The sequence below is a fragment of the Castanea sativa genome, chromosome 10 (genome assembly GCF_040712315.1).
Source record: "Castanea sativa cultivar Marrone di Chiusa Pesio chromosome 10, ASM4071231v1".
NCBI classification, from domain to species: domain Eukaryota; kingdom Viridiplantae; phylum Streptophyta; class Magnoliopsida; order Fagales; family Fagaceae; genus Castanea; species Castanea sativa.
In genome coordinates, this window is record NC_134022.1 from 12,834,170 (window position 1) to 12,859,073 (window position 24,904).

Consider the following 24,904-nt stretch of genomic DNA (forward strand, 5'->3'; position numbering starts at 1 on the left):
AGAAATTTCTAAACTTAAATCCCACACAACCCACACTTTTTTTTTTCCTCAAGTTGCATCTTATTAAATCAATATTTTATTAGTATATTAAGGTACAAAGCTTTAGTCAAAAAAAAGGTAAAAAGCTCTTGACTAAATAAGATTTGACAATAATTTAATTTAAATAAAGTTTTATCATCTAGGTTTTAGAAATTTAAATTCTACTCCAACTAAAAGTCTATTATCAAAATTTTCGCCTTAGACATCAAAATGTGTGTTAAGTTGAACCTGGAGCTAGTGCCCTCCTTTCCAAGGAGTTAAATTTTCCTCAAGTCTTAAGCATGTTGTCTGGATAATCATTCAATATGGTTTTGTTTGGCTTTTGTAAGGGCTGAAAAGCAACATATTTGTTTGTCATGTCATAGACATTTTCTCTAACATTGACAAGGAACAACAAAGCAACCAATTAGAATAGACCTATAACAAATGCCCTATTTTCCAAGGCATAAAAATATTTGGGACTTAGCCACCTATTAGGTGTTAACAACTTATCGATAATCTATATTTCCATCACGTTGTACAATTGGATTGTGAAGAACAAGTAACAAATATGTTTTGTGTTGAAGCTTGAATGACCTTTTAGTGACATGGTTACTTTTTTTTTTCATTTTGATGCATGATAGAAGCTAAATGTATATGTATGTAAAGTTTCCTCTTAAAGACTTGAACCCTAACTTTTGCCCCCCACACCCCACAAGCACTTATATGTGTGTGAAGTTCTCTCTTGTATGACATCATTAAAGATTTTTTCCCTTAGATGTGTTCCTTAGTATTAAGTGTTAATCAACTTCAAGAAATAATTATTTTTGGAGTTACTTTTATGTATGATGATATTGCAGAATTATTGAAGCGTATTTTTGGAAGCTTTTATAATGCACATAAGAATAAAAAATCCAAATCTGTTTCCATTGAACTGGATACTGCAATGACAAAAGTATAAGTTGGGATGATGTTAAAAATGATGCAAAATGACATCAAGCACTTGGGGAATTTGATGAAGGATTTCTTTTTATTTTTTCTTTTTTTATAAAATCCTTAATTAATGTGGAATGACCCAGCAAGTTTCTTAACTATATGGCTTTCAACTATCGAATATGTGGAGTAATTGATGATAAATGCATTTTAAGTCTTTGCACCCAAAGATACTACTACTAGATTCTCAACAAAAAAACAAAAACAAAAAACAAAAAGAAGATGAACAATTACTTCATGTCTTGATTAATTTGATATTATCCTAGCTTATTTTTTTATGGAAAATGTTAAGCAATTCTTAAGTATTCGTGGAGCATGAAGAATTGTATTCACTCCTCTCACATTCATAGTAGAAACCACTCATTAAATTTATGGTGAGGTCCAACATAAATATGAGAAGAAGAAGTATCATTTCTTCATACTCCAAAAGTATTTAAGAATTTTCCGAAAAGAACAAAAACAATTTAAAAAGCTTTTTATGGAGAAGAATAAAAATAATTAATTGTTTTGACGGCTTTTTATATTTTTCATCAAAGTGATGTCAAAAATTTTCTAAAATAATTTATTTATAATTGCTCTAAAAATACCTGTAAACGGGACCCTATACACACATCAACCGCAATGGAGAAAAAAACATTCACACTTGCACTGAATATTTTTCTTCAAAATGTATTTATTGTGTATTAATTATGTGTGTTCCTAGACAAAGGGTGGCGAATTTTCTTGTATACACATTACACACCATCCGTGCTCCCTCTTTGTTTTCACATTAATAAAACGGCCATAACATAAAACCACGGGGATGTCAAGGAAATCTAATGTCTAACCCAAGAATATTTTCTTTTCTAACCATTCATCCGTCTCGGTCTCTAAGTAATGCATTAATATTCACATAATTTTCAACATGTTCACAAATATTTCAGGAACTTCATATCAACTTTACCATGTTAAACTACAAAATAACATGTTTCAAGCATTTTTAAAATCAAAACTAGCAATTTGGTCCCAAAAAAAATAAATCAAAAGTACTAGCATATGAACATTATGTTTTGCTACACACATGAACACTCGTACTTATATGCTATCACCTTAGCAAGTTACCCATCAATCCATCATATATGATTCTTTTGAATCAAAATCATCCTTGACGTAGTCAATAACAATAACTCAATATTAAGTTCCTTATAGATGAGCGTGTACACACTGTCTGGTCCAGAACGCGTGCTAATTAACACTAGCGTGACTTACCCCTCTACGTGCGTTTCTATCTTAACCATGGTTGATGATGATTAGAAGACGACGAAAATACAACCTAATAAGAAAGTGAAAGAAAACGAAAGGAGCCTGAAACACAAAGGCACACTTCCAAATTAAAATCACAGCATAAAAAATAAAATTTTAATACTACTACCAAGTAGCAGTGGATTTTTGTTTTTCAGATAGATATGTATCATCACAGGGCAAAAGGCAACCAAAAAATGCAATAAGCCAATAAGAAACACAAACATGGCTCCTTCTTCTTCTTCTTCCACTAAATCTCCTCCTCCTCCTTCTGCTTCCCACCTATCCCCTCACTTTACTCCAGTAAGTACACAAACATAAATAAACATTAACATAAAACAATTGGAAATAGTTTTATTTGATGCTGTTTTTTTATGTTTTGTTTGTTGTAGATTCAAGAATGTGAAAATGAAGATGGGTATAGCGAGGAACAAAGGCAGAGTACTAGAGAGACTACACCAAGTGCTCCAAAGCACCACTCTACGCCACTTCATCATCAGCCTCACAAAAATGGCAAACCCAAGAAGATTATTAAGCAGTCAGATTCTGATGCCAATGGAATGGAAGATGGTACTACAGTGCGGTGCAACAAGTGTCGTCCACACGCGCGTGAGAAAATCTCTGTGGTTCCACTCGACAACAATGGCCTCAACAAGCACTCTTCTTGTTCTTCATCGATTGCAAGTCCCAATGGCGTATTCAAGTCGATATTTTTATCTTTAACTAGGAAGAGCCCGAGGTCTAGTCCATCAGAGGCGACGAGAGAGGAGCAGTGGAAGATTGCAGTGGCTGAGCTCTCACAAAAGCTTATTCACGCTACAAGAAAGAGAGATGAGGCTCTTCATGAAGCTTCAAGGCTTAAGTATTCCATGGCTGAGTTAGAGAAGAAGCTCAACAAGCTCGAAGTCTATTGCCATAACTTGAAATCTGGGCTCGATGAATGTAGCACCAACTCAGCTTATCAAAAGACTAGCCACAGTAATCGACACAGCTCATTGGGGCTTAATGACAAAGTGATTGAACATTTTTTGGTTTCTGTTTCGGAGTCTCGGTCTTCGGTCAAGCTATTAAGCCGTTCACTCACTATGCAACTTAGGCACATGGGAAGTAAAGTATACGAAAGAATTTCAGTTCTTCTCCAACCTTATGATATAAAAATTTCACTCTCAAAGAACCCAAGAAGCTTGGTTTTTTACCTGGAGGCTTTACTGAACAAGGCTTTCTATGAAGACTTTGAATCAATTGGGTTTCAAAGGAATGCCTCGATTCAAATCTTGAATCCGATTGATAGGTGCGAGGCAAACTTCGAGTCCTTCAACTTTCTTCGTGGGTTGACATGGGAGGAAGTGTTGAACAAGGGAACAAGGCATTTCAGCGAAGAGTTTAGCAGGTTTTGTGACAGGAAAATGAGTGAAATTGTTTCAATGTTGGGATGGAACAGAGCGTGGCCAGAGCCATTGTTGCAGGCTTTCTTTGCTGCTTCAAAGAGTGTGTGGTTGGTGCACCTTTTAGCCAACTCGGTGCACCCAAGCTTGCCCATATTGAAAGTGGATATAGGTGTGGGGTTTGATGGGGTTTACATGGAGGATATGGGTGGAGATAAGGTGAAAAGGTTGGCTCCATCTGCGGTTCGTATCATGGTTGCACCTGGGTTCTATGTCTATGGCAGTGTGGTCAAATGCAAGGTGCTATGCAGGTACTATAACGCCATCAACAACGATCAAAGTAATGGTGAAGGCAAGGGTATACTTATATGAACTTAAAACTTAAAACTTTGTGATCCTTCTGTAATACTTTTGCACTTTCTACTGCATATTGTTATATGGGGCATATGTTTCTGATGGGTACCTATGTTTTGAGACGTTGGGTTGTGGGGTTTTTGGGGTCAAAGTAAAGGATTGGCATTTCTTGGATCTCTTTGTTTTATTATTTGTCTAGTCTACTCAGATCTTTATCATTTCCGCTCGTTGGTACATGGAAAATTGAATTCTGATCTAAAAATAGATAACTTTTGATGGGTCCTAACTATGTGGATATTATTATCAACTGGGGAAGCAGAAACAAAGGAAATAGAAAACAACCATGTGAATGGAATCAAAGAGTGATTTTCCTGTGAATGTTGTTTGGATTTTCTGAATTCAAAATTTTTTTTTTATACGATTATTGTTCTGGTAATGGAACAGCCTCAGCTATTCTCTCTGAGAGTCCAAGCCTCAGCTGGTAAGTGCAACTCATACACCAAAGGGCTATAAGTATATCTCCTTTCAAATATATGCATTTAAAAAATTAATAAAAAATAGAAGACTCATTTACACAGATAGCACAATCGGCTTCAATAGTCTTTGCTTACTATTTTAGTAGTGGTGCTGCCAGAATCTTTGCTTACCATACATTGTGTCACAATTTCAGTTTTTTTTTTTTTTTGCTAAATCAATTTCATTTATTTTTATAGATGCGTGTACACAAATTTGTGGAATAACGTGTTTGTAACAGTATTTTTCCTTTCCGGAGGGGGTGTTACATGATTTTAAACAATAATTTTCAGTTTTTAAATAATATTACATGTATTTTTACACTTTTTCACCCACTCATATTTTCAAAAAATACCTTTTAAACTTGAAAACTGTTGTTTAAACGAACCTATGGGCTAATTCCTATGTTTTGAATGGAACTGAGAGTACCTTTCTAAATGAAAGGCCACCGTTAGTTATTCCTTTTCATTCTTGAGACTGCATCATCTTTCACGTATTCTGATTGAAATTCTGCTCCAAAGTTCCTGGGCAACTAGTAGCTAAAGTCAAAATTTATCAGCGTTTTTGTTTTTGACAAATATAGAAAATAAACTACAAGAACAATAAAAGTGTACATTTGAGGATTAAGATTCTTTATAGACTCTGAGTCAACTCTGATGTGAAATTCTTAAAATCCTATCCATATATTTTAAAATGAGTAGATTGTATTTACTTTGTCATATCAACTTGGTAATAGTAAACGTTTCTCAAAAAAAAAATTGGTAATAGCAAACTTTTGTTCACATGTTGATGAAGTGATAAAATCCAATTCACACATTTCAAAATGGATTAATATGATATTGAGCAATCTCATGGTGAAACCCCCTAAGGATTCTAGAAGATTCTTTTTCTTTTCTTTTTCCCTTCTTTTTTAATGATAGGACACATTAGTGTACTTAAGAGACAACTGCATCGCATGTCTGGATTGTGAAGATAGGGAAGTTTTGAACCACAAGCGATAAGGTCAGAAACAAACAATGCAAGAAGCTAACAAGTCCAAAAATGTTTTATGATTCCAACCAGAAATATACAATATGAAGAGCAGAAAAAGGGGCACTGTTTGTAGCAGTAGCACAAGCTAAAAACTAAAAGGTCACAGCTCATCAAAATTTCCGATTGAACACCCTTGTCCCTTGAACTGTAGTTATATCCAAGAGATAACAGATGCAGACAACTGAAAATTCACTCCTCTACTACATAAAACATCAATGTATATGTTACTGTTTGACAAAACTAAAATTCATAGAACTTTGGAACAAAATAATATAATATGAGAAAAGAATGTAACCCATGGTATCCATAATGTGTCACCACATATGCTTTTGTGTGTCAACTTCAAACAAGTGCAAATGACCACATCTTATTCTCCAACGTTTCCTAGATTTCCATGTTACTACAACCTTTTTTTTATTGGTACAATACACGCTCACAGCTTACTAAATCTTGAATCCATGGCTTCACTCTCGACTTCACGAGGAGTGTTAATTGAGTTAAAACTTGGGTAAATTGCAAATTACACCCCTAACGTTTGGGGTTGCTTAGATTTTACACCCCAATATTTCAAAATTTGGATTTTACACCCTGAAGTTTGGTCCGTTAGCAATTCACCCCCTACGGTTAGTTTTTACTATTAACTGACACATCATCATGCTGACATGTTTCATTTTTGTCAAATCATCCTCAAAACTACCAGTTTCAATGAAAAGTAAAAGCTGACATGACATACACAAAATAAAAGCCTAAAACTACACTGTTTCAGCCAAACTCCCTCCCACCTCACACAGTAGAGACCCATCGTGAACAGCTCCACAGTGGTGGTCACAACAGCAGCCGCAATGGTAGCCACAGTGAGTATCATTACAACAAATTTACAAAGAAAATAGTTCAGGTTAAACTTTTTCAGTGAAACCCATTAGATTTGAACAATCATGTCAAGGGAACTAAAGGGTATGAAGGTCTGACAAAAAGAAAAGTGAATGATAATAATACAAAATTACCATGCTTCTAAAAGAAGCAAGAGTTTACGGTTTATCACAAAGTAAGGGTCTGTTTGGTTTAGGCTTGTTTTGAGTGATATCACTGGAAACTCATCACTGAGTTATGAAAAAACGTGGGACCCACACCAGTTTGGTTGTTTGGCTTGATTTTCACCTTGGGTTTCCATCACTCAAAACTCACAAATTTTGAGTTAGAGTGATGGAAACACAAAACACAAATATGGTGTTTTCAAAAACTAAGATACATATCTCAGTGGCACTAAGGTAAATATTCGGACTCTGTGGGCCCTATAGGCTTCTGTGTTGTCTTGTCTATTTTGTGTTGTTTGGTATTACCGTTGCAAACAACCACATCACCACCACTACAAATCCAGCTCCGCCACAACACCACCACAACAAAACACCATCGAAACACAAACCCAGCACCACCACAACCGATCTTCGCTGAAACACAAACCCAGCCCTACCTAGCGCCGCCACAGCAACCTACCACAACAAAACACCACCAAAACACAAACCCAGCACCACCACAACCGATCTCCACCGAAACACAAACCCAACACCACCACAACCGATCTCCGCCAAAACATAAACCCAGCACCACCACAACTGATCTCCGCAGAAACACAAACCCAGCCCCACCCAGCACCGCCATAGCAACCCACTGCAACAAAACCCAATCTCCACCGTGAACCATAACCCAATCTCCACCGTGACCCGTAACCCGATCTCCACCAATTCAAACCAACCAAAAACAACTAAGAAAGAAACAGAGAAGAAAGGAAAAATATTAAATACAAATTGAAAAGGGGAGAGACAGAGAAAGAGAGATAGACAAAAAAAAAAATTATAGAAAAGAGAGAGTCAGAGAAATGAAAGGTGAGAGGATGCCTGGGAGAAGGAAAGGAGGAAGATTTTTTTGTTAATGAAGCGCGGGTAGCAACAGTAATAACACTGAGCAGTGTCAGTGGGTGGGTCCACGGTTTTAGCAAAAAGTTGTAGAGATGTAGAGATATATAACTAAGTTATGAGTCCAAACACCTATTTTGCAATTTTTGAGTGAATGTGAGGTTTGGGTAGAGAGTTATGAGTTTTGAGTTTGAGTTATAAGTTTTGAAAACTGAGTTATGAAAATTGAGACACCTCTAAACCAAATGGGTCTTAAATCACTAAGAAATAAGTAAGCTTTGGCAATTGGCTAGTGCTTTGACGCTAACAAATTTGAAAATGCAAAATCTGTATAGGTAAATCACTTTCTCCCTCTTTAATCTGTTACCACTATTTTTAGCTTTTACAACTTTTTCACAGATTCAACCTTAGCCAATACAACAACTCTTCCATTTAAAGAAAATAAATAATTGTTGTGGGTTCAAAAATCTGTCAAAGAAAGAGAAAGCAAAGAAAGAGAAATCGAGTTGTAGAGGAGAGAAAGAATTCTCATTGAGGCCGCCATTGTGGCTGCCGCTTTGACCGCCGCTGTGGCTGCTGCTGTGGAGCTATTCTACTATGTGTTCACGATGGGTCTCTGTCGTGCAAGGTGGGAGGGAGCTAGGGGTGGCAAAATCCGACACGACCCGCAAAATCGACATGACTAACCTGTTTATAAATAGGTCATGGGTTGAGGCTAAACAAATTCAGGTCATATTCGGGTTGACACGGCTGACCCGTTTACTAAACGGGTCGTGTTCGTGTTCAACATGTGTACCTATTAAACCCGTTTGACCCGATTAGCTTATAAAGGTAATTTTACCAATTTGCCCTTATAAACCTAGGTATATAAGCTTTCCTATTCCCTTATTCTCCTCCCTCACTACTAGATCTCAGTCACGTCTCTCTCACTTTGTCTCTTCATTTTTATCATCAGCCTTAACTCTCTGACTCTTCTTCTTCTTCTCCAAACTCCAACCACTCCTCTTTCTTCTCTACAGATTCTACATTATTTAAAATCAAAACTTAGCCATCCCCATGTCTCTCAACCCTCTACTCTATCTTCCCTTCAAATCCCTTGCCGCCTCCACTACTATCTCTTCTCCTCAAAACCGTAGCTGCCTCTCTGCTCTCTCTTCTCCTTCAGGGGGTTCATAGCTTCACCAATTCACCTCTTTCTTCAGCTTTCAACTGACGAATCCACTAGCAAGGTATATGAACATCTATTTCTCACACTCATTTACAATTTTACACACCACTTTTGCACAAAAAAAAAAATTGTTACTTTTCCAAGTTAAAAATCATGAATTATTGTAGTTCAAAAAAAAAACAAAGTGAACGGTTCTATAATGCCAATAGCTCAAGCCTTAGATATTAGATTTGTCATTGCTAGATCAGCTTGCTTAGGAAGAGAACTGAAATGGGAGGGGAGATTTGCTCGGTTCTATTTTTTGTAAGAGAGACTAGAGCATGAGATATTTTATATTTTTTAAACAAAAAAAATCCACAGCCACACCTGTTTCTCATCACATGACTTTCTAGTTTTTTTTTTTTTTTTTGTCCCCTTAAAATAAATAATTGAAGATGCGTTTGGTTTTTTTTTTGTGTTAATCACTAATCACTATATTGTTTTTTTGTTCTTTTGTTCGAGCATATAAGGAAACCATAATATTCTTTGCCTACAGAAGTCTTCTCATGACATCAAGTACAGTGGTTTTACAAATCACATTAGCCCTATGAGCAGTTTGAACATATGGGGACTTTCTAGACTGAGCAACCATTTAGTACAAATAGTTTTACGAATCGCTATACTGTTAACTATTTAGTACTAATAATAGATTTTTTTTTTTTAATTATTTGTCGTGCTTTATAATTTCTTTCAAGTTTATTTGTTTCTGTCATCTTAGAATTACTAATTTTCTGCTTAATAATTTCTCTTTAATTTTTTCTAAATGGAAAATGATGAGATGCAACTTATTGACACTAAAAATGAAGGTGAAGACATTGACTTAAAAGATAAACTTGATGAACTGGCTGAACTTCCTCCACCAAAGAAGTCTAAGTCTAAGACTAAGACAAATAATAAAGACAACAAAAGGAGGAGGATTTCAAGTTTTTGGCATTTCTTTCATATGCTTCCTACAAAAGATGGAGAAAAGCCTATTTGCAAATGCAAAAAGTGTGGAAAGGAATATGTTGCTGTTGGCGTATATGGTATTGGAAATTTGAAGCATCATTTGAATGTATGTTAAAGATATAATGATGAATATCAATAAGAATGAGCACAAGGGAGACACCTCTTGAATGGAACCCTCAATCTCTTCTAATACAATCTCTTAATTTAGATGTCTTTTAGTTTTTGATATGGCACTTGGATGGTTGGACTTAAATTTTGCCATCATGTGTATTTTGATATGCCAAGTAAGTTGATATATGGTAATAAATAATTTTAGATATATGAGATTTTTTTTTTTTTTGGAGAAGAGAAGAGATATATGGAAATTGATAATTGGTTATTTGGATTAGATATGACCTATTAATCAAACAGGTTATTAAGGATAGTTATGAGTTATGACCCATTAATTAAACAGGTTAATAAATAGGTCATTTATGTCGACCCTAACATGACCTGCTAATTAAACAAGTTAAACGTGTCGTGTCGGATTACCCGTTTAATAAACAGGTCGTGTTAGGGTTGAGAAATCCTGACCCGTTTACTAAACAGGTCGGGTTCGTGTTGACTCATATAACATAATACTCACAACTCAACCTGACACGAACTCGACACATGAACACGAATTGCCACCCCTAGAGAGAGCTGCCTTCGTGGGTTTTGGTTTGGCATTTTAGAAGTTAGGCTGAAACGGTGTAGTTTTAGGCTTTTAGTTTCGTGTATGCCAAATCAGTTTTTTATTTTTCAATGAAACTACGTAGTATTGAGGTTGATTTGGCAAAAACAAAACATGTCAGCATGGTGATGTGTCAATTAACAGTAGAAACTAACTGTAGGGGGTGAATTGTTTATGGAACCAAACTTCAAGGTGTAAAATCCAAGTTCTAAAACTTTAGGGTGTGAAATCTAAGCAACCCCAAACGTCAGATGTGTAATTTGCAATTTACCCTTAAAACTTCATTAGCATGTTCTACAACAATGCTGAGCAAAGACCAGTAACAACTAGAAAAGCAGTTAATTTTGATTGACATTTGATAAATCATACTGAAAAGAGGGACAGATTCTAGAGAGAGAATTTGAGAGAATCCAAGAATTGGATATTTTGTATTATCACACACACTAATAGCTTACTTGATTTAGATATTTATACACAGTGTAGCTAACCACCTCTAACTAACCAGCGGAATTTAAGCTAAACTAACTAACTCTCTAATGAACTAATCACAGCAGTACACGTAGCCACTAATGCTATATACTAAACTACACATAGTTTCACAAATCTTATACTGAACTACATGTCATTTTTCTACTCTTTCTTCTACTCTTTACCTTCTGTCTTTACATCCCCCCTCAAACGAAGGGGAGGGACACTCATGAGTTTGTGAACAAGAAAATGGAACCAAGGAGAAGGAAGAGACTTGGTGAAAACATCAGCCAACTGGTCTGATGTAGAAATATACATAAGCACAAGATCCTTGTTTACGATCTTCTCCCTCACAAAATGATAATCAACCTCTATATGTTTAGAACGGGCATGAAAAATAGGATTAGAAGCTAAGACGAGCAGAAACATTATCACACCACAAAATTGGAGGATGATATAAGTGAACAACAAGATCTTTAAGCAACATCCTCGACCAATAAAGTTCAGCAGTAGTGATAGCTAAAGATCTGTATTCAGCCTCTGTAGATGATCTTGAAACCGTAGGCTGCTTCTTAGCAGACCAGGTAATAGGAGAACCACCCAAAAACACAACCATACCAATGATGGACCTCCTATCTATAGCATCACCAGTCCCATCTGCATCACAATAGGCAAAAAGAGACAAATGACCAACCTGAAAATGAATCCCCATATGTAAAGACCCTTTCAAATACCTGAGGATCCTCTTAGCTGCAATGAGATTATGTTGAGCAGGCTAGCTCATAAATTGACTAGCTTATTGCACAGCATAGGACAAATCAAGACTAGTAAAGGTCATCTACTGAAGTGCTCCAACCAAACTTCTATAAGCAATAGGATCAGTGAGTAAAGGACTATGAGTATGAACAAAATGATGATTTGAGGCACAAGGATTAAAGCAAGGCTTGCAGTCAAGCACGTTAAGCCTGGTAAGCAAATCCTGAGCATACTTAGACTGGTGAACAAAAAGACCAAAATCTGTATACTCAATTTGAAGCCCAAGAAAGTAATTCAAGCATCCAAGATCCTTAAGAGCAAAAGAAGAACCAAGCTGACTCACAATCTCAGTAATAAAGGAAAAATTATTGCCAATAATGATAATATCATCAACATAAAGCAATAGATACACAATATGAAAGGAATGAATGAGAATGAAGAGGTTGGTGTCAGCACAAGAAGCATGAAATCCAAGATGAAATAGCTAAGTGGTAAAGCTATCAAACCAGGCCCTAGGAGCTTGCTTAAAACCATAGATAGCTTTATGTAAGAGACATAAATGGTCAGGTCTTGAACTATCCTTGTAGCCAGGGGGTTAACACATATAGACCTCTTCTTGTAACACCCCATGAAGAAAAGCATTAAATACATCCAATTGCCTAAGAGACCAACCAAACTGCACTGCCAAAGCAAGAAGAATCCTGACAATAGCTGGTTTGACAACAGGACTAAAAGTTTCAGCATAATCCAAACCATACTGCTGTAGGTAACCCTTGGTCACCAACCTTGCTTTATACCTAGCAATGTTGCCATTGTTATCCCTCTTGATCTTAAAAACCCATTTACAGCCAACCAGATTTTTGCCATAAGGTAGGGGAACAAGAGACCAAGTATGTTGTTGTTAAAGGCAAGCAAATTTTGAGTCCATTGCCTTAACCCAATGAGAAAATTTGGAAGCCACAACATAAGAAGAGGGTTCAGTAACAACATAGTCAGCCTGAATAGCATAGGCTTTGGGCTTAAAAATACCATTCTTAGACCTAGTAAGCATGAGATGAGTATTGGTGGAAACAGCAGGAGCAGAAATAGGTGGAGACACATTGGGGACAACAGCAAGAGTAGTGTCAAGAATAGGAGAAGAAGCAAGGTTAATAGAAGAAGATTGAGAACAAGACACAGGAATAGAAGAATCAGAGACAAATGAAACAAACAAAGGAAGCAAAGTAGCCAACCAAGGATCAAAAAAGGAAGAGATGAAGAAAGGGAAGAAGACACAGAATCCATGCTTGACAAGGAAGGAAACATAGATTCATGAAAAATGCAATGAGGGGAAATATAAACTTTCCCAGTGGAGACCTCCAAACAGATATAGCCTTTGGAAAGAGGTCGATAACCCAAAAAAAATACACAATTCAGACTTAGGATCAAATTTATGAGAGGGGTGAGGCTTCAAAAATGGAAAACAAGCACAACCAAAGACTTTTAAAGCCTGAAGAGAAGGCTTCTTAAGATAAAGCTTCTGCCAAAGAGACAAAATTAAGAACAGAAGATGGAATCCTACTAAGAAGATAGACAGCAGTACTTAAAGCATAAGACCAATAGGACAAAGGAAGATTAGCCTTAAGAAGCATAGTCAAATTAGTCTCAACAATTTGTCTATGTTTTCTTTCAGAGAGAGAGAGAGAGCCTTGAATTTTTTTTATTAACAAATTCACCACCACCATTAGACCTCAAAGCCCTCTGCCCCACGCATCTAACCAACTCGTGTGGTTCACCGATTCCACCGACTAGACTCTTAGAGTAATTCAGCCTTGATTTTGGTATTGAACCGATTCTCAACAAAAGACTTAAAATGTAAAAACACACTAAACACATCAAACTTATGTTTAAGCAAGAATAGCCATGTAAAATGAGTAAAATTATCAACAAATATCACATAATACCTATGTTCAAGTTCATAAACAATAGAAGCAGGACCCCAAACATTATAATGAACTAATTCCATAGAAAAAGTAGTATTGGATACATGTTTTGGAAAAGAAAGTTTGTGCATTTTAGCACTTACACAAGAAACAAATTATGAACAAATATCACTAGAAGCAAAAAAATTAACATAGGGTGCATCAGATAAGGTAGAATGCAATATCTTGGAACAAAAATGCCCAAGCCTTTGATGCCAAAGTAAAGCCTGTGCAGAAATAGCAACAAAGCAACTTGAATTTATAGAGGATGTAGGCGAAGATTGAAAAGAAGCAAATAGGTGGAATGGGATAGACACTATCTTTACTCAACCCTTTGTATAGGACCTTCCCCGTAGGTAAATTCTAAATTGAGAACTGATAGGCATCAAAATAACAAAATGCATTATTTTGTAGACTAAATTTATGTACTGAAAGTAAGTTTGAAGCAATCTGGGGTACCCTAAGAATGTTATTAAGATTGAAATTGTGAAATGGAGCGAGAAGCTTACCATTACCAATATGAGTGACAAGTAATTCTTGCATTGCCCACTATAATTGTCTCACTAGCTATAGGTTGTTGTTGAATAGAGAGTTGAGACAAGTCCGATGTAATGTGATCAAAAGCACCAATGTCAGTGAGTCAATTTTGATTTGGATTAGAGCAAGAGTTTGCAACCATTGAACTTGCAGCCATTGATGCAAGCTTAGCTGGAGGGTGTCTCCCTTGATACACAAAATTCATCCTATGGTAACAATCCAAAGCAGTGTGGCCATTCTTACCACAAATCTGACAAATAGGTCTTTGGCCTTGTTGAAAATTAGACTTGGATTGAAACTGTGAAGGGGAAAACTGACCTTGACCGTTGTAGGATTGGCCAAAGAACTAAGACTGGCCATTAGGAAATTGAGTAGATTAACCACCAGAGAATTGACCATTGTTGTTACCTCTTCCATTACCACGACCACGATTGTTGCCATTCCTTCCTCTTCCTCTGTTGAAGGATTGATTGAATTGATTAACAGCCATAGCAAATGAAGAAGAACCTCGAAGATCAGAATTTTTTTTGATTGATCTTTCTTCAGCATTTAGCAGAATATTCAACTCTACAAGAGTACCTACATCATTTCTGGTTCGTATGGCTGAGCAAAAGGCATCATATTCTAGAGGCAAAGCTTCAAGAGCTAAATGAATAAGCTCCTCCTCACCAACACAAACTGCCATAACACCAAGTTTATCACGAATTTCTTTGATTCGTTGAAAGAAAGTGTTCATACTCTCTTAACCTCTCTTGAGACTCATCATCTCATTTCTCAAGATGAGAATGTGAGATCGAGAAACTAAAGCAAAACGTTTCTCTAGAATCTTTCAAACTCCTTTACCAAATTTCTAACCAATTGTGAGGGCCAAGATTGATGGAGAGAGTAGAATCGATAAATGTGAACAGTGCCTATTCACAATGCCTCCATTGAATATACTCAGGATTAGCTTCAATGGTATAAGGGGTGTTTAGTAGGGGTATTTAAACAAAAGTTTTCATTGTTTAAACAACACAACACATATTTCCACAACACTTTTTTACTCACACGTATTTTCCAAAAAATTAAACAACGTTGCTAGAACAACATTACCAAACGGGCCCATAATTCCCTAAGCTGCCCTTAAGAAAAGGATCTGGAATTCAAGATTATCTTCAATGAAGTTGATCATTAAGTAAGCTTCCAAAACCACCTCAATTTTATGTCTCCAAACCAAATAGTTGTTGTAATCTAGCTTCACTATCATCATTGCTCACCATGTTAGACAAAAGTACCAATGAAGGATTAACTCCATAAGTAGAAATCGTAGTGTGTGTACTCGTGCTTGAGCTTGTAGCAGAGGAATTTGTACTTGCAAAGGACACCATTGTTGGCTCTGATACCATGAAAAGAGAAACAAATTTTAGAGAGAGAATTTGAGCAAATCCAAGAATTGGATATTTTGTATTATCACATACACTAATAGATTACATGATTTAGATATTTATATACAGTATAGCTAACCACCTCTAACTAACCAATGGAATTTAAGCTTAACTAACTAACTCTCTAATGAACTAATCACAGCTGTACACGCAGCCACTAATCACAACTAACTCAGCCACTAATGCTATATAATATACTACACGTAGTTTTACAAATCTTATACTGAACTACATGTCGTTTTCTGCTCTTTGTGCTGCTCTTTCTTCTGCTCTTTACCCTTTGTCTTTACACATACAACACATTTATGCTGCATCCAGTACTGTGTAAAGGTTGATCAAACAAATAATGCTAGAGAGCTCCTACAGTTATCATGAAAGCACCACCAAAAGATACTGGCTGATGAATTCCATGAACTTCAAAATGAAATCCAACCCCCTCCTAGATGTTAATTCAAAAGATAGGATAGACATAGCATGTCCATCATCATCATCATCATATATATATAATATCGTGATTCATTGCAAGAAACAGAAATAAATCAAAACCATAAATTATTTACAAAAAAAAATAATAATAATAAAAATAATCAATGACATAATTCTTCAATTCTTTTTCTTTTTTTGATAGGCAATCCAATTCTTCAATTCCATTTGTATATTATCTGATAAATGCTTGGCAAGCGAAGATAAGTTAATTTTACCACATACCAAACTCGAAGATACAAAACTACAAGCAGTCATCCACAAGATTGTGAAGAAACGACATCAACATTAGAATCCAAATCTGACCAAGCAATGCTGTCTTCCTTTTGCATGTAATCATGTCATCTGCCCAACTAACAATACCTTCAAAATCCCCTTTCCCAGTTTCCTCAGCAACCTCATCCTCAAAACTACATACATTATTCTTCAACTCCAGGTTTTATGTCCAATCCAATCTTTTCAATGATTGTGAAGAAACATCACCATCAGAATCCAGCTCCCACCAAGCCTTGCCATCCTCTTTTATATTATCATCAACTACCCCAATAACATTTCCTTCGAAATCCACATTTTGGGTCTCCTCAACAACCTCATCCTCAAGATCATTTACCTTTTTCTCCACCTCAGGGTTATATGTCCACTCCAATCTCTTCAAAATGTCACGGTCCTTCCATTTCCCAACAACTGATTCTGCCTCCTTCTTAGCCTTCCCCATCAAAATTTCACTCCAAGAAAACCCAGTATCCGCAACCCTCTTCAAAGCCCCATCATTAATATCCCCCACAACAACCGTCTTCAAACATCGCAACTTCGCCTCCTTCAAAACATCCACAAAATCTGAATCATCTGACACAAGCACCATACACTCAACTCTCCTCCTATCCATCATATCCACCATATGATTCTTCAAAGCAACATCTGCAGCTTGTGGCTTATTTGACACAATGTGTACCCAAAACCCCGCCCGCTTTAACTCATCTGCCAAACCATACCCCACCTTCGGAGTCAAAACATCCCTCACAGCATTCTTGTACTTCTCCATCTTCATGGAATACTTAGCTACTAACTTCACCCTCATCTTCCCCCTAGCTGACTCTATCTGATTCAATCGTTTTATCTGCTCACGCTCATGAATTTGCTTAAAATGATTTACAAACTTCTCATTTGAATAAAAATTCCTCCCACAAACCCGACAAAGATATGGCTCAACTGTCTTAATCACACCCCTATTCTCCAACTGAGTCAATATCTTCCTCCCCTTTCTTTGCTCCCTAACAACTTGTGGAACATGGGTAAACGCGTGATGATTCGCATATGCCACCATGTATCTAACAACCCCAAAAGATGCCATGGCAGCCTTTAGCTTGACAGCAGTGTTGTATGGTGGGAACGAGTTCGGTGGTTTATTGTCCAAATCCCAGAAAATTGCAACATTGTTTTTGGTAATTTTTGGTCTCAAGGGCAAGGATGGGTCCCAAGAATTGAAGCCTGGTTTTGATTCAAAGTGACAAAATCTACTCAACGACGTAAAAGGGTTAAGGATTTGTAACGTTTTGAGTTGAGTTGTGCAGAAAAGTTCACAGAATTTAAGTAACACAACCATAGGTAGAGCGTTCTCCTCAATGCAATCATAATCTAAAAAGTTAAAATAGAAAATATAGTCAAGAAAACACAAGTGAACCAATGAAAAGGAAATATGAACTGACTTTTACAAGAGTAGTTTATAGCCTCAAACTCCAACACACAAGCTGATTCACACCATTGCTGAATTATAGGATCTGCAAGCATAAATTAATTTATTATTTTAGTAATCTTTTTAAATAATGAAAAAATAAAAGCCCATCAAAAGATTCAAAACTGATTAGTGCAGTACCAATTATAATATATTTTAAGCCATGCTAGCTTCCTAATGTATTATGTATCACATCAACATTCCATCTACCACACATGTAAGTTCTTTAATTACCTATGGTTTGAGTTGAGTATTAATTTGTCGATATGTGGTTTAAAAAATAAACTTTACCAACTTTGGATCATCCTTTACAACCCTTTAATATAAATCAAAAGCAAAGACAATTAAATCTCAATATATAACTCTTTAAAATACCAACCCAAGTGTCTTTCCTATACAACTAAATATCACAAGCAAACCAATTATATGTTTAAAAACAAATGAATGGTAGCAAAGATGATAAACAAATAATTGTCCTTAAAGCAAATCAATAATACCTTTAAGTTACTGCTTTTAAAGTTTGGTTTGTGACTAAGAAAAAAAAAAGTACAAGCAAATGTTAACTTCATTTCAATCACTTAGAGAATTCCTGTCTTGAACATCCTTCTCTTTTCTTTTGTTCTTTTTTTCAATTAGCCTTTCCAATACATGTATTTATTTAGTCTAAAACATTTGCTTCTAGGTCAAGGCCTAAGTTCATCAACATTTCCATTAACATCTTTTGTCAATTCCTCTTAAATATAGCCAATATAGGCTTAAATGATAGAGACCATTTAACTCACATTTCTACACTAGATGGCTAGCCCTTTAAGAAAAACAAAAGCCAAAAAACAACCCATATGCATTAGATTTCCAAACCCATAAGCTATTTTAGCACTCCAAATACTAAAAAACCAGTTGCACTATAGTTTAACAAGTTGTGCAATATAGTATATATAGCCGGAGTTGGAATCGTAGGTGGGGGGCTGCCAGAGTGTAAGGGGTAGCAGAAGGTGGCTAGGCTGCCGTAGTTTGAGGAGTGTGAGGTAGAGAGAGAGAGAGAGAGAGAGAGTAGATCTAACACTCTGTTTGTGGTTCATAAAATAATAGAATGAGTATATTATAAAGAATGGGGGAATACCATGAGAAGTAATGGAAATGAATCATTTTATAACAATATGACTATCATAAACCCTCAACAGCAGTAGATTACATCTTTTTTGGTTGGCATTATTAGATGCATAAATCCAATTATTCTCAGTGTATTAATATGTGTCTGTAACAATAAGTTAGGGACAACATTTTCACTGCACAAAAACAGTAAGAACATGAATCCCCTACCACTCTGTAAATCACTTTTAACATTGAAATCAAAATCCAAATTTTCATATATGAAAATCCATTTAGTCTTTTAAGTTCTACTTATTTTAATAAGTAATCCTTAAGATATATTCCTCCCATCAAACTAAAGATAATGTCCTATTCTTTATTAACCATTAGAACAACAACATATAAATTAACGAGCATTGACATTAATTTTATCATTAGTCCTGGCAAGCTAAAAGTATTGAAAACTATATTTAAAATATTGAATCAATTCTTGAAATACAATAGGAGCAACTAAGAGCCCAAGATCAACTAGACTATGCCCCAATATAAGAGATCCATATCACGCCGACCCTAGGAAAAAGTACATCATCTGTACAGCATCAGAGAATTTACTTAAAAAGCAACACCATAAAGGCCGGTTACCTGATATCTAATTAACTTTCTGATACACTCATCCATGCATCTAAAAAGATAACAAAAACAAAACGACTATAGTTTGAAATTTATTTGTCTTTGGTTTAGGAGCAAATCAATAAGGACTCTGAAGAGAAGAAGACTAAGCTTCAACGTAAACTACTAGGAATACACGAGGCTTCCTCAACATAAATCAAGTTCAGATTATATATTAACATGAAACTTTCACCTTCAACAGACCGTGGTTTAGAAACCCAAGGAGGCAGGAATGAAGAAGCACTCAGTTGTAGTTCAATAGTTTCCTCGAAAAACTAGTAAAACAATAGATATTATTGATCATGTTTTGTCTTTCATTTATTCTTTATATGTACATTTTTTTGCTATTCTCAATTCTTAGTAAATTCTTGGTGGTTTGGATTTTATTTTAACTACTTCATTGAAAGTTAATATTAATTATTCATGTTCACCATGCTACATTTGTTAAACAAAGTTCCTGGGATCAAAACCAGTATCTGAATCCAAAAAAAAACCAAAGTCCCATTCAAATTTGGGACTTGGGAAGAAGCTTAATTTGTACTTTAAATAAAAATTAGGTTCCTTTATCCTATTTAGATTCCTGAACAGAATTTCTTTTTTCTTTTTTCTTTTTGTAGTCTACTTTATCTACAAAAGTTTATATGTAACCTAAACAAAAGCCCACAAATTTTTCTGGGAAAGTACAATGCTTATATAACAACGGAAGAGAAAGAAGACTCCATTGCTACACATACACATTCCATTTTTGAATTTCAAGAAAATAACAGTTTTGAAGGAAGAAGGGACATATTGACATGTAGGAAGCCATAAACTCACATAACAGGGGATAGTGCTGATTCAAGAAGGTTAAAAGAGAACTTACAGGATTGGAGATGGTTGGAGGCGGCGGCGTGTGTGAGAAACGGCGGAAGAGAAGCGAGGGAAGGCAAGAGAAAAGAGTAAGGATGGACTGTGTCTGTGTGCGTGGGGTCCGAAATATCCGGTTGCTCCTAATCTACCATAGCGTTAACGCTGCGTTTGGTTCGACGGTAAATCAATTCCGGACGAAAAATCATTTCCGGAAAAAATATTTTCCCGTAAAGAAAATGTACTAATGCTGTTTGGTTGCACCATGGAAAATAAGGGCAGCAAACAAATTCCACTGTTTGGCATATTCTGAAATTCGTTTTACTGTATTCATTTTCCCATGTTTGGTTTGTTCACACATTTTACGGAAAATATGAAATGCATTTACAAATAAAAACCTGCATTGCCTAGATGAACCTGTAATAGCACAAAAATAATCATCCACTTCAACAGTTACAAAAAACATCACAAAAATAATCATCGACTTCAACATCAACAAAGAGCATCTGAATATCACGTGGTAATATTTATATCAAAACGCACATAATGTACTTTCACCATTACAAGTCCATGGTATGCAAAATTGATACCTACACGTGGTATCTGAACAGTGCACATGTGCCCTACATGCTTAAAGTCACCACACATAACTTGGGCAATTGTATCGTCCCAATATTACAAAAGAGTTCACATCCTACAGGTTACAAATACATACATAGGCTGCTTACCGATAATAGAATTGTCACATATATCATACAATGTTAGGATCATACTAGTACTACATCACACACAATCCCTACCATCACAATCAGCACTACACAGACAAGTCAGAGTCGAGTGAACAAATAACTATCCATCCAAAGCTTCCTCAACTTAGCAGTCTTGGCCAGAAATCCCCTAGCTACCTTCTTATTTTCACACAGATGGTCAAAGGCAGTTGCGAGCATATCTTCACTATACCTATCCGCCGCCATAGCCATCACCTCAGAGTAAAGACTATTAAAATCAACAGGCCCCCGACTGATTTCTTTCAAGGCCACAGCAATTTTTTTAAGCTGATCAGACAAATCAGTCAGAGCGCTATCATCAGAGGGAGGTGCACGGCCTCTTTTGCGGGACTTTGAAAGTGTGGACCCAGTGGTGGACGATTCTACCACATTCTTCCCCTTATCCACAACACCCTCCTCCCCATTATCAGCCACCATCTCAGTGCTCTCTGCATTGTCATGCTCTGTGTCAATATCAGCATATGACTTAGCAAAGCTTCCTGTGGCCAAATCCTTACCCACTACAATGGCCAACTCATCATACAACTCTATCTTCATGTTCAAAAAATCAGCATGCTTCCGATGCGCCTGTAAGGGAGACAGGAACATACAATAACAATGCAATTATCACTTCACTCATAAATTCAATATTCAATTCAATATTTATGTCATTAGATGATTTATGTGAATGATAAACAAGTATAAGCTATTATTACCACAAGAGACATAATCCATGATTTATGGGATAAGAACAATAGAAAATATAATGCACAAATATAGTTGAAAGCCATACCATAACTTTCTCTTGGTACGTCTTCGCATCGCACGTGATCATTTTTAAGCTATCATCCCAACCGAACCCACTCTTCTTTTGAAGAGTTTGAATGGTAGTCCACATTGTCCTCAAAGTACGCATTCGATTCTCAACATACGAGGGGTGGCACTCGACCCCAAACTGTTCAGTTATCGCCTTGGCGACAGTAGCGAAGGAACCGGGCTTAAAAGTGTTCGAGGGCTTGTTGCCCTTCGTGGCCTCTTCGGCAAGTACAGTTAGCATCGTTGTGTGCATTGGTGGCAACCATCGAAATTGCTTACTACCCACCTTTTCTTTCCCTTTCGACATTACTACATATGATAATTGCATAGTGAGACTAGCATTTAAACAATCCAAGTAACATTCACAAATTACTGTGCATATGAACAACAAATCAAACACACATACAACCATGATTATAGATGTGAACAACAGAACGAAACAACTACTGGAAATAACAATGTATTGTTGAAAATAATGATCCTTACACCACCAGAAGTCTACAGTAAATAGATTAAACATATATAAAACAAGAATATAGTACATATGACAAGCACATAAATCTAAATAAAGTTCTACTCTCCACTCCTGGTATAATCAGACCACATAGCTTTGCATATCTCATCTCTCTTAGCATTCCACACTCTACTGTCTTCAAGGGACTCCCGACGTGACTGTGTTTCTTGTTGGGAGCCACTACCCTCTACTTGGTTCATTGCAGCTTCCATAATATAGTCAGCAGGATCAACCCCCATAATGTGATTATGAATCACACAACATGCTAACACTACTTTCACTTGTGTTTCAAAAGACCAAAATGGTTCTGCATCCAACACTCGAAAACGTTTCTTCAACACTCCAAATCCTCGCTCAATGGTAGTTCTCAAGGAAGAGTGTCGGAGGTTGAACAATTCTTGTTCATTCTCAGGAGGACGATCACTAAACTCTTTCAAGTGATATCGCACACTCCGATAGGGTGACAGAATTCCATTTTTATTACCATACCCAGCATCACCAAGATAATATTTACCTACATATGTTAAAAAATAAAACCAAATCACTACTATGCTTCGAAAAATGCACAAAATTTATTAAACTAATAAACTCAAAAGGTGAAGTCATCCTATAATACCTGAGGGAATTGAAAATCCCCGTGGCCTAGCAAATGCATCATTTAACACACGTGAATCATGTGCACTGCCTTCCCATCCAGCCAATACATAAGTGAACTTCAAGTCAAAACTAATGGCAGCTAACACATTTTGTGTGGTTCCACCTTTGCGACCACGAAACCTTCCTTGTATCTCAGGTGGCACAGATGCACGAACATGTGTACCATCTATCGCTCCAACACAATCCTAATTTTCGACAAACATAATGATTTAGAATTACACAAACTTTCACAATTTACACATATACACAAGTCTTAATATTTACCTTGAAATAGGGGTAGAACCTTCTGCTATCCCTTATCTCTGGGGGTGTATCTTCGCTAGGCAGTCTTATTAGAGCTCTATATAATTTCAGGACCCCCCTAAGGACGACGTTGAAGTATCTATGGACAGTTTCAGTTGATCTATGGAACCGACTACCAATTACACGAAACCTCACATTATGACCAATAATGTGTAAAAAAATTAGCACTTGCTCCGTAACGGACATGTGCGTAGTAGGGCGTATGTGCTCCCCCTCAGTGAGGATGTGACATAAGTGGTGAAAAGCTATAGGTTTCATCCTAATTTGACTAACACAAAGTCTCTCACTTCCATGCAGAATACTATTTATGTAATGCTCTCTTTCGGCTGCATGATTAACATAAGGCGCCCTAGGCAGTTGTCTACGTCGCAATTTCCTTACCAACGCAACCCCCACAAGGAGGACAGATGCAACTGAGGCAAGAACTGCTGCTTTGGTTTTTTTCTTCATCTAAAACATCACAAACAGTATGGTCTAAGAGGTATGCAAACAAGCATGATATTGAGTACACAGTATATAGAAACAACCACAACAGTAAAACAATCCAAATTCAAGCAATCTATAGTTTTTTTTTTTTTTTTGAACAAGTGAGATCAAAACCATTATGAGCAGCCATAAAATGTTTAATTCCCCTCTAAATAATAATCTAAACATTTTCTACGTAAACAGTAGGGTACCCATCAACAAAAACACCAAGAGCAGAAAATTCCCAACAAATCACATTGCATTTAATTAAATAATTGTAAGAGCAGCAAAATTGATATTTCTGTATAATTGTAAGAGTAGCAAAATTGAATTTCTGATATCAATAATTTAATAAATAACTAGATAATTAAAAAAAAAACATAAAAGTAAATCAATAATTAAATAGGTATTTAATTAAATAATTATATATATATATATATAAGCCAGAATGATATCAACCCAGAGCACCATTTGCAGAGGGTGGGTCGGAGGTTTGGTCGGGTTTTGTAGAGGGGTGGGTCGGAGGTTTGTGGGTCGGAGGTAGGTGGATTGGGGGTGTGGGTTTGTCCAGTGGGCCGGAGCTTTGTGGGGATCAGAGGTGTGTGGGTGAGGTTGTGTGGGTGTGGGCCGGAGGTGTGGGTCGGAGCTGGGTGGATCAGGATGTGTAAAGTGGGTCGGCGGTGTGGGGCTGTGGGTTTGTCCAGTGGGCCGGAGCTGTGTGGGGATCGGAGCTGTGTGGGTGGGGTTGTGTGGGTGTGGGCCGGAGGTGTGGGTCGGAAGTTGTGGGTCGGAGCTGGGTGGATCGGGATGTGTCAAGTGCGTCGGCGGTGTGGGGCTGTGGGTTTGTCCAGTGGGCCGGAACTGTGTGGGGATCGGAGGAGTGTGGGTGAGGTTGTGTGGGTGTGGGCCGGAGGTGTGGGTCGTTTGGTGTGTGAAGGGGACTGCGAGAAACGGTGGAGGAAACTCACCGTGGGAGTGGCGGTGCTCGTCGGACGGGGGTGAAGATCGGACCGGCTTGAGGCAGGGAGTGGAGCTTGACTGGAGCTGTGTTTCTGGAGCTT

General features: G+C 36.8%; 3 protein-coding genes across 3 annotated transcripts; 1 reads left to right on the forward strand and 2 right to left on the reverse strand.

Annotated features, from left to right (window-relative positions):
- Nucleotides 1-2,386: 2,386 nt before the first annotated feature.
- LOC142612689 (IRK-interacting protein) lies at nt 2,387-4,264 on the forward strand. The gene is made up of 2 exons (XM_075784820.1): nt 2,387-2,595; nt 2,685-4,264. Exons 1-2 carry the CDS (start codon nt 2,518-2,520, stop codon nt 4,047-4,049), a joined length of 1,443 nt encoding a protein of 480 aa, XP_075640935.1. The 5' UTR covers nt 2,387-2,517; the 3' UTR covers nt 4,050-4,264.
- A 10,750-nt stretch (nt 4,265-15,014) lies between these two features.
- LOC142612535 (uncharacterized) lies at nt 15,015-20,484 on the reverse strand. Its single transcript, XM_075784613.1, has 3 exons — nt 20,338-20,484; nt 16,211-17,763; nt 15,015-15,453 (listed from the first exon to the last, which is right to left on the reverse strand). The coding sequence occupies exon 2, from the start codon at nt 17,586-17,588 to the stop codon at nt 16,425-16,427; it is 1,164 nt and encodes a 387-aa protein (XP_075640728.1). The 5' UTR covers nt 17,589-17,763; nt 20,338-20,484; the 3' UTR covers nt 15,015-15,453; nt 16,211-16,424.
- Nucleotides 20,485-21,148: 664 nt separating this feature from the next.
- Nucleotides 21,149-22,211, reverse strand: LOC142612052 (uncharacterized). Its single transcript, XM_075784184.1, has 2 exons — nt 21,882-22,211; nt 21,149-21,676 (listed from the first exon to the last, which is right to left on the reverse strand). The coding sequence occupies exons 1-2, from the start codon at nt 22,209-22,211 to the stop codon at nt 21,149-21,151; spliced, it is 858 nt and encodes a 285-aa protein (XP_075640299.1).
- Between the last annotated feature and the right edge of the window lie 2,693 nt (nt 22,212-24,904).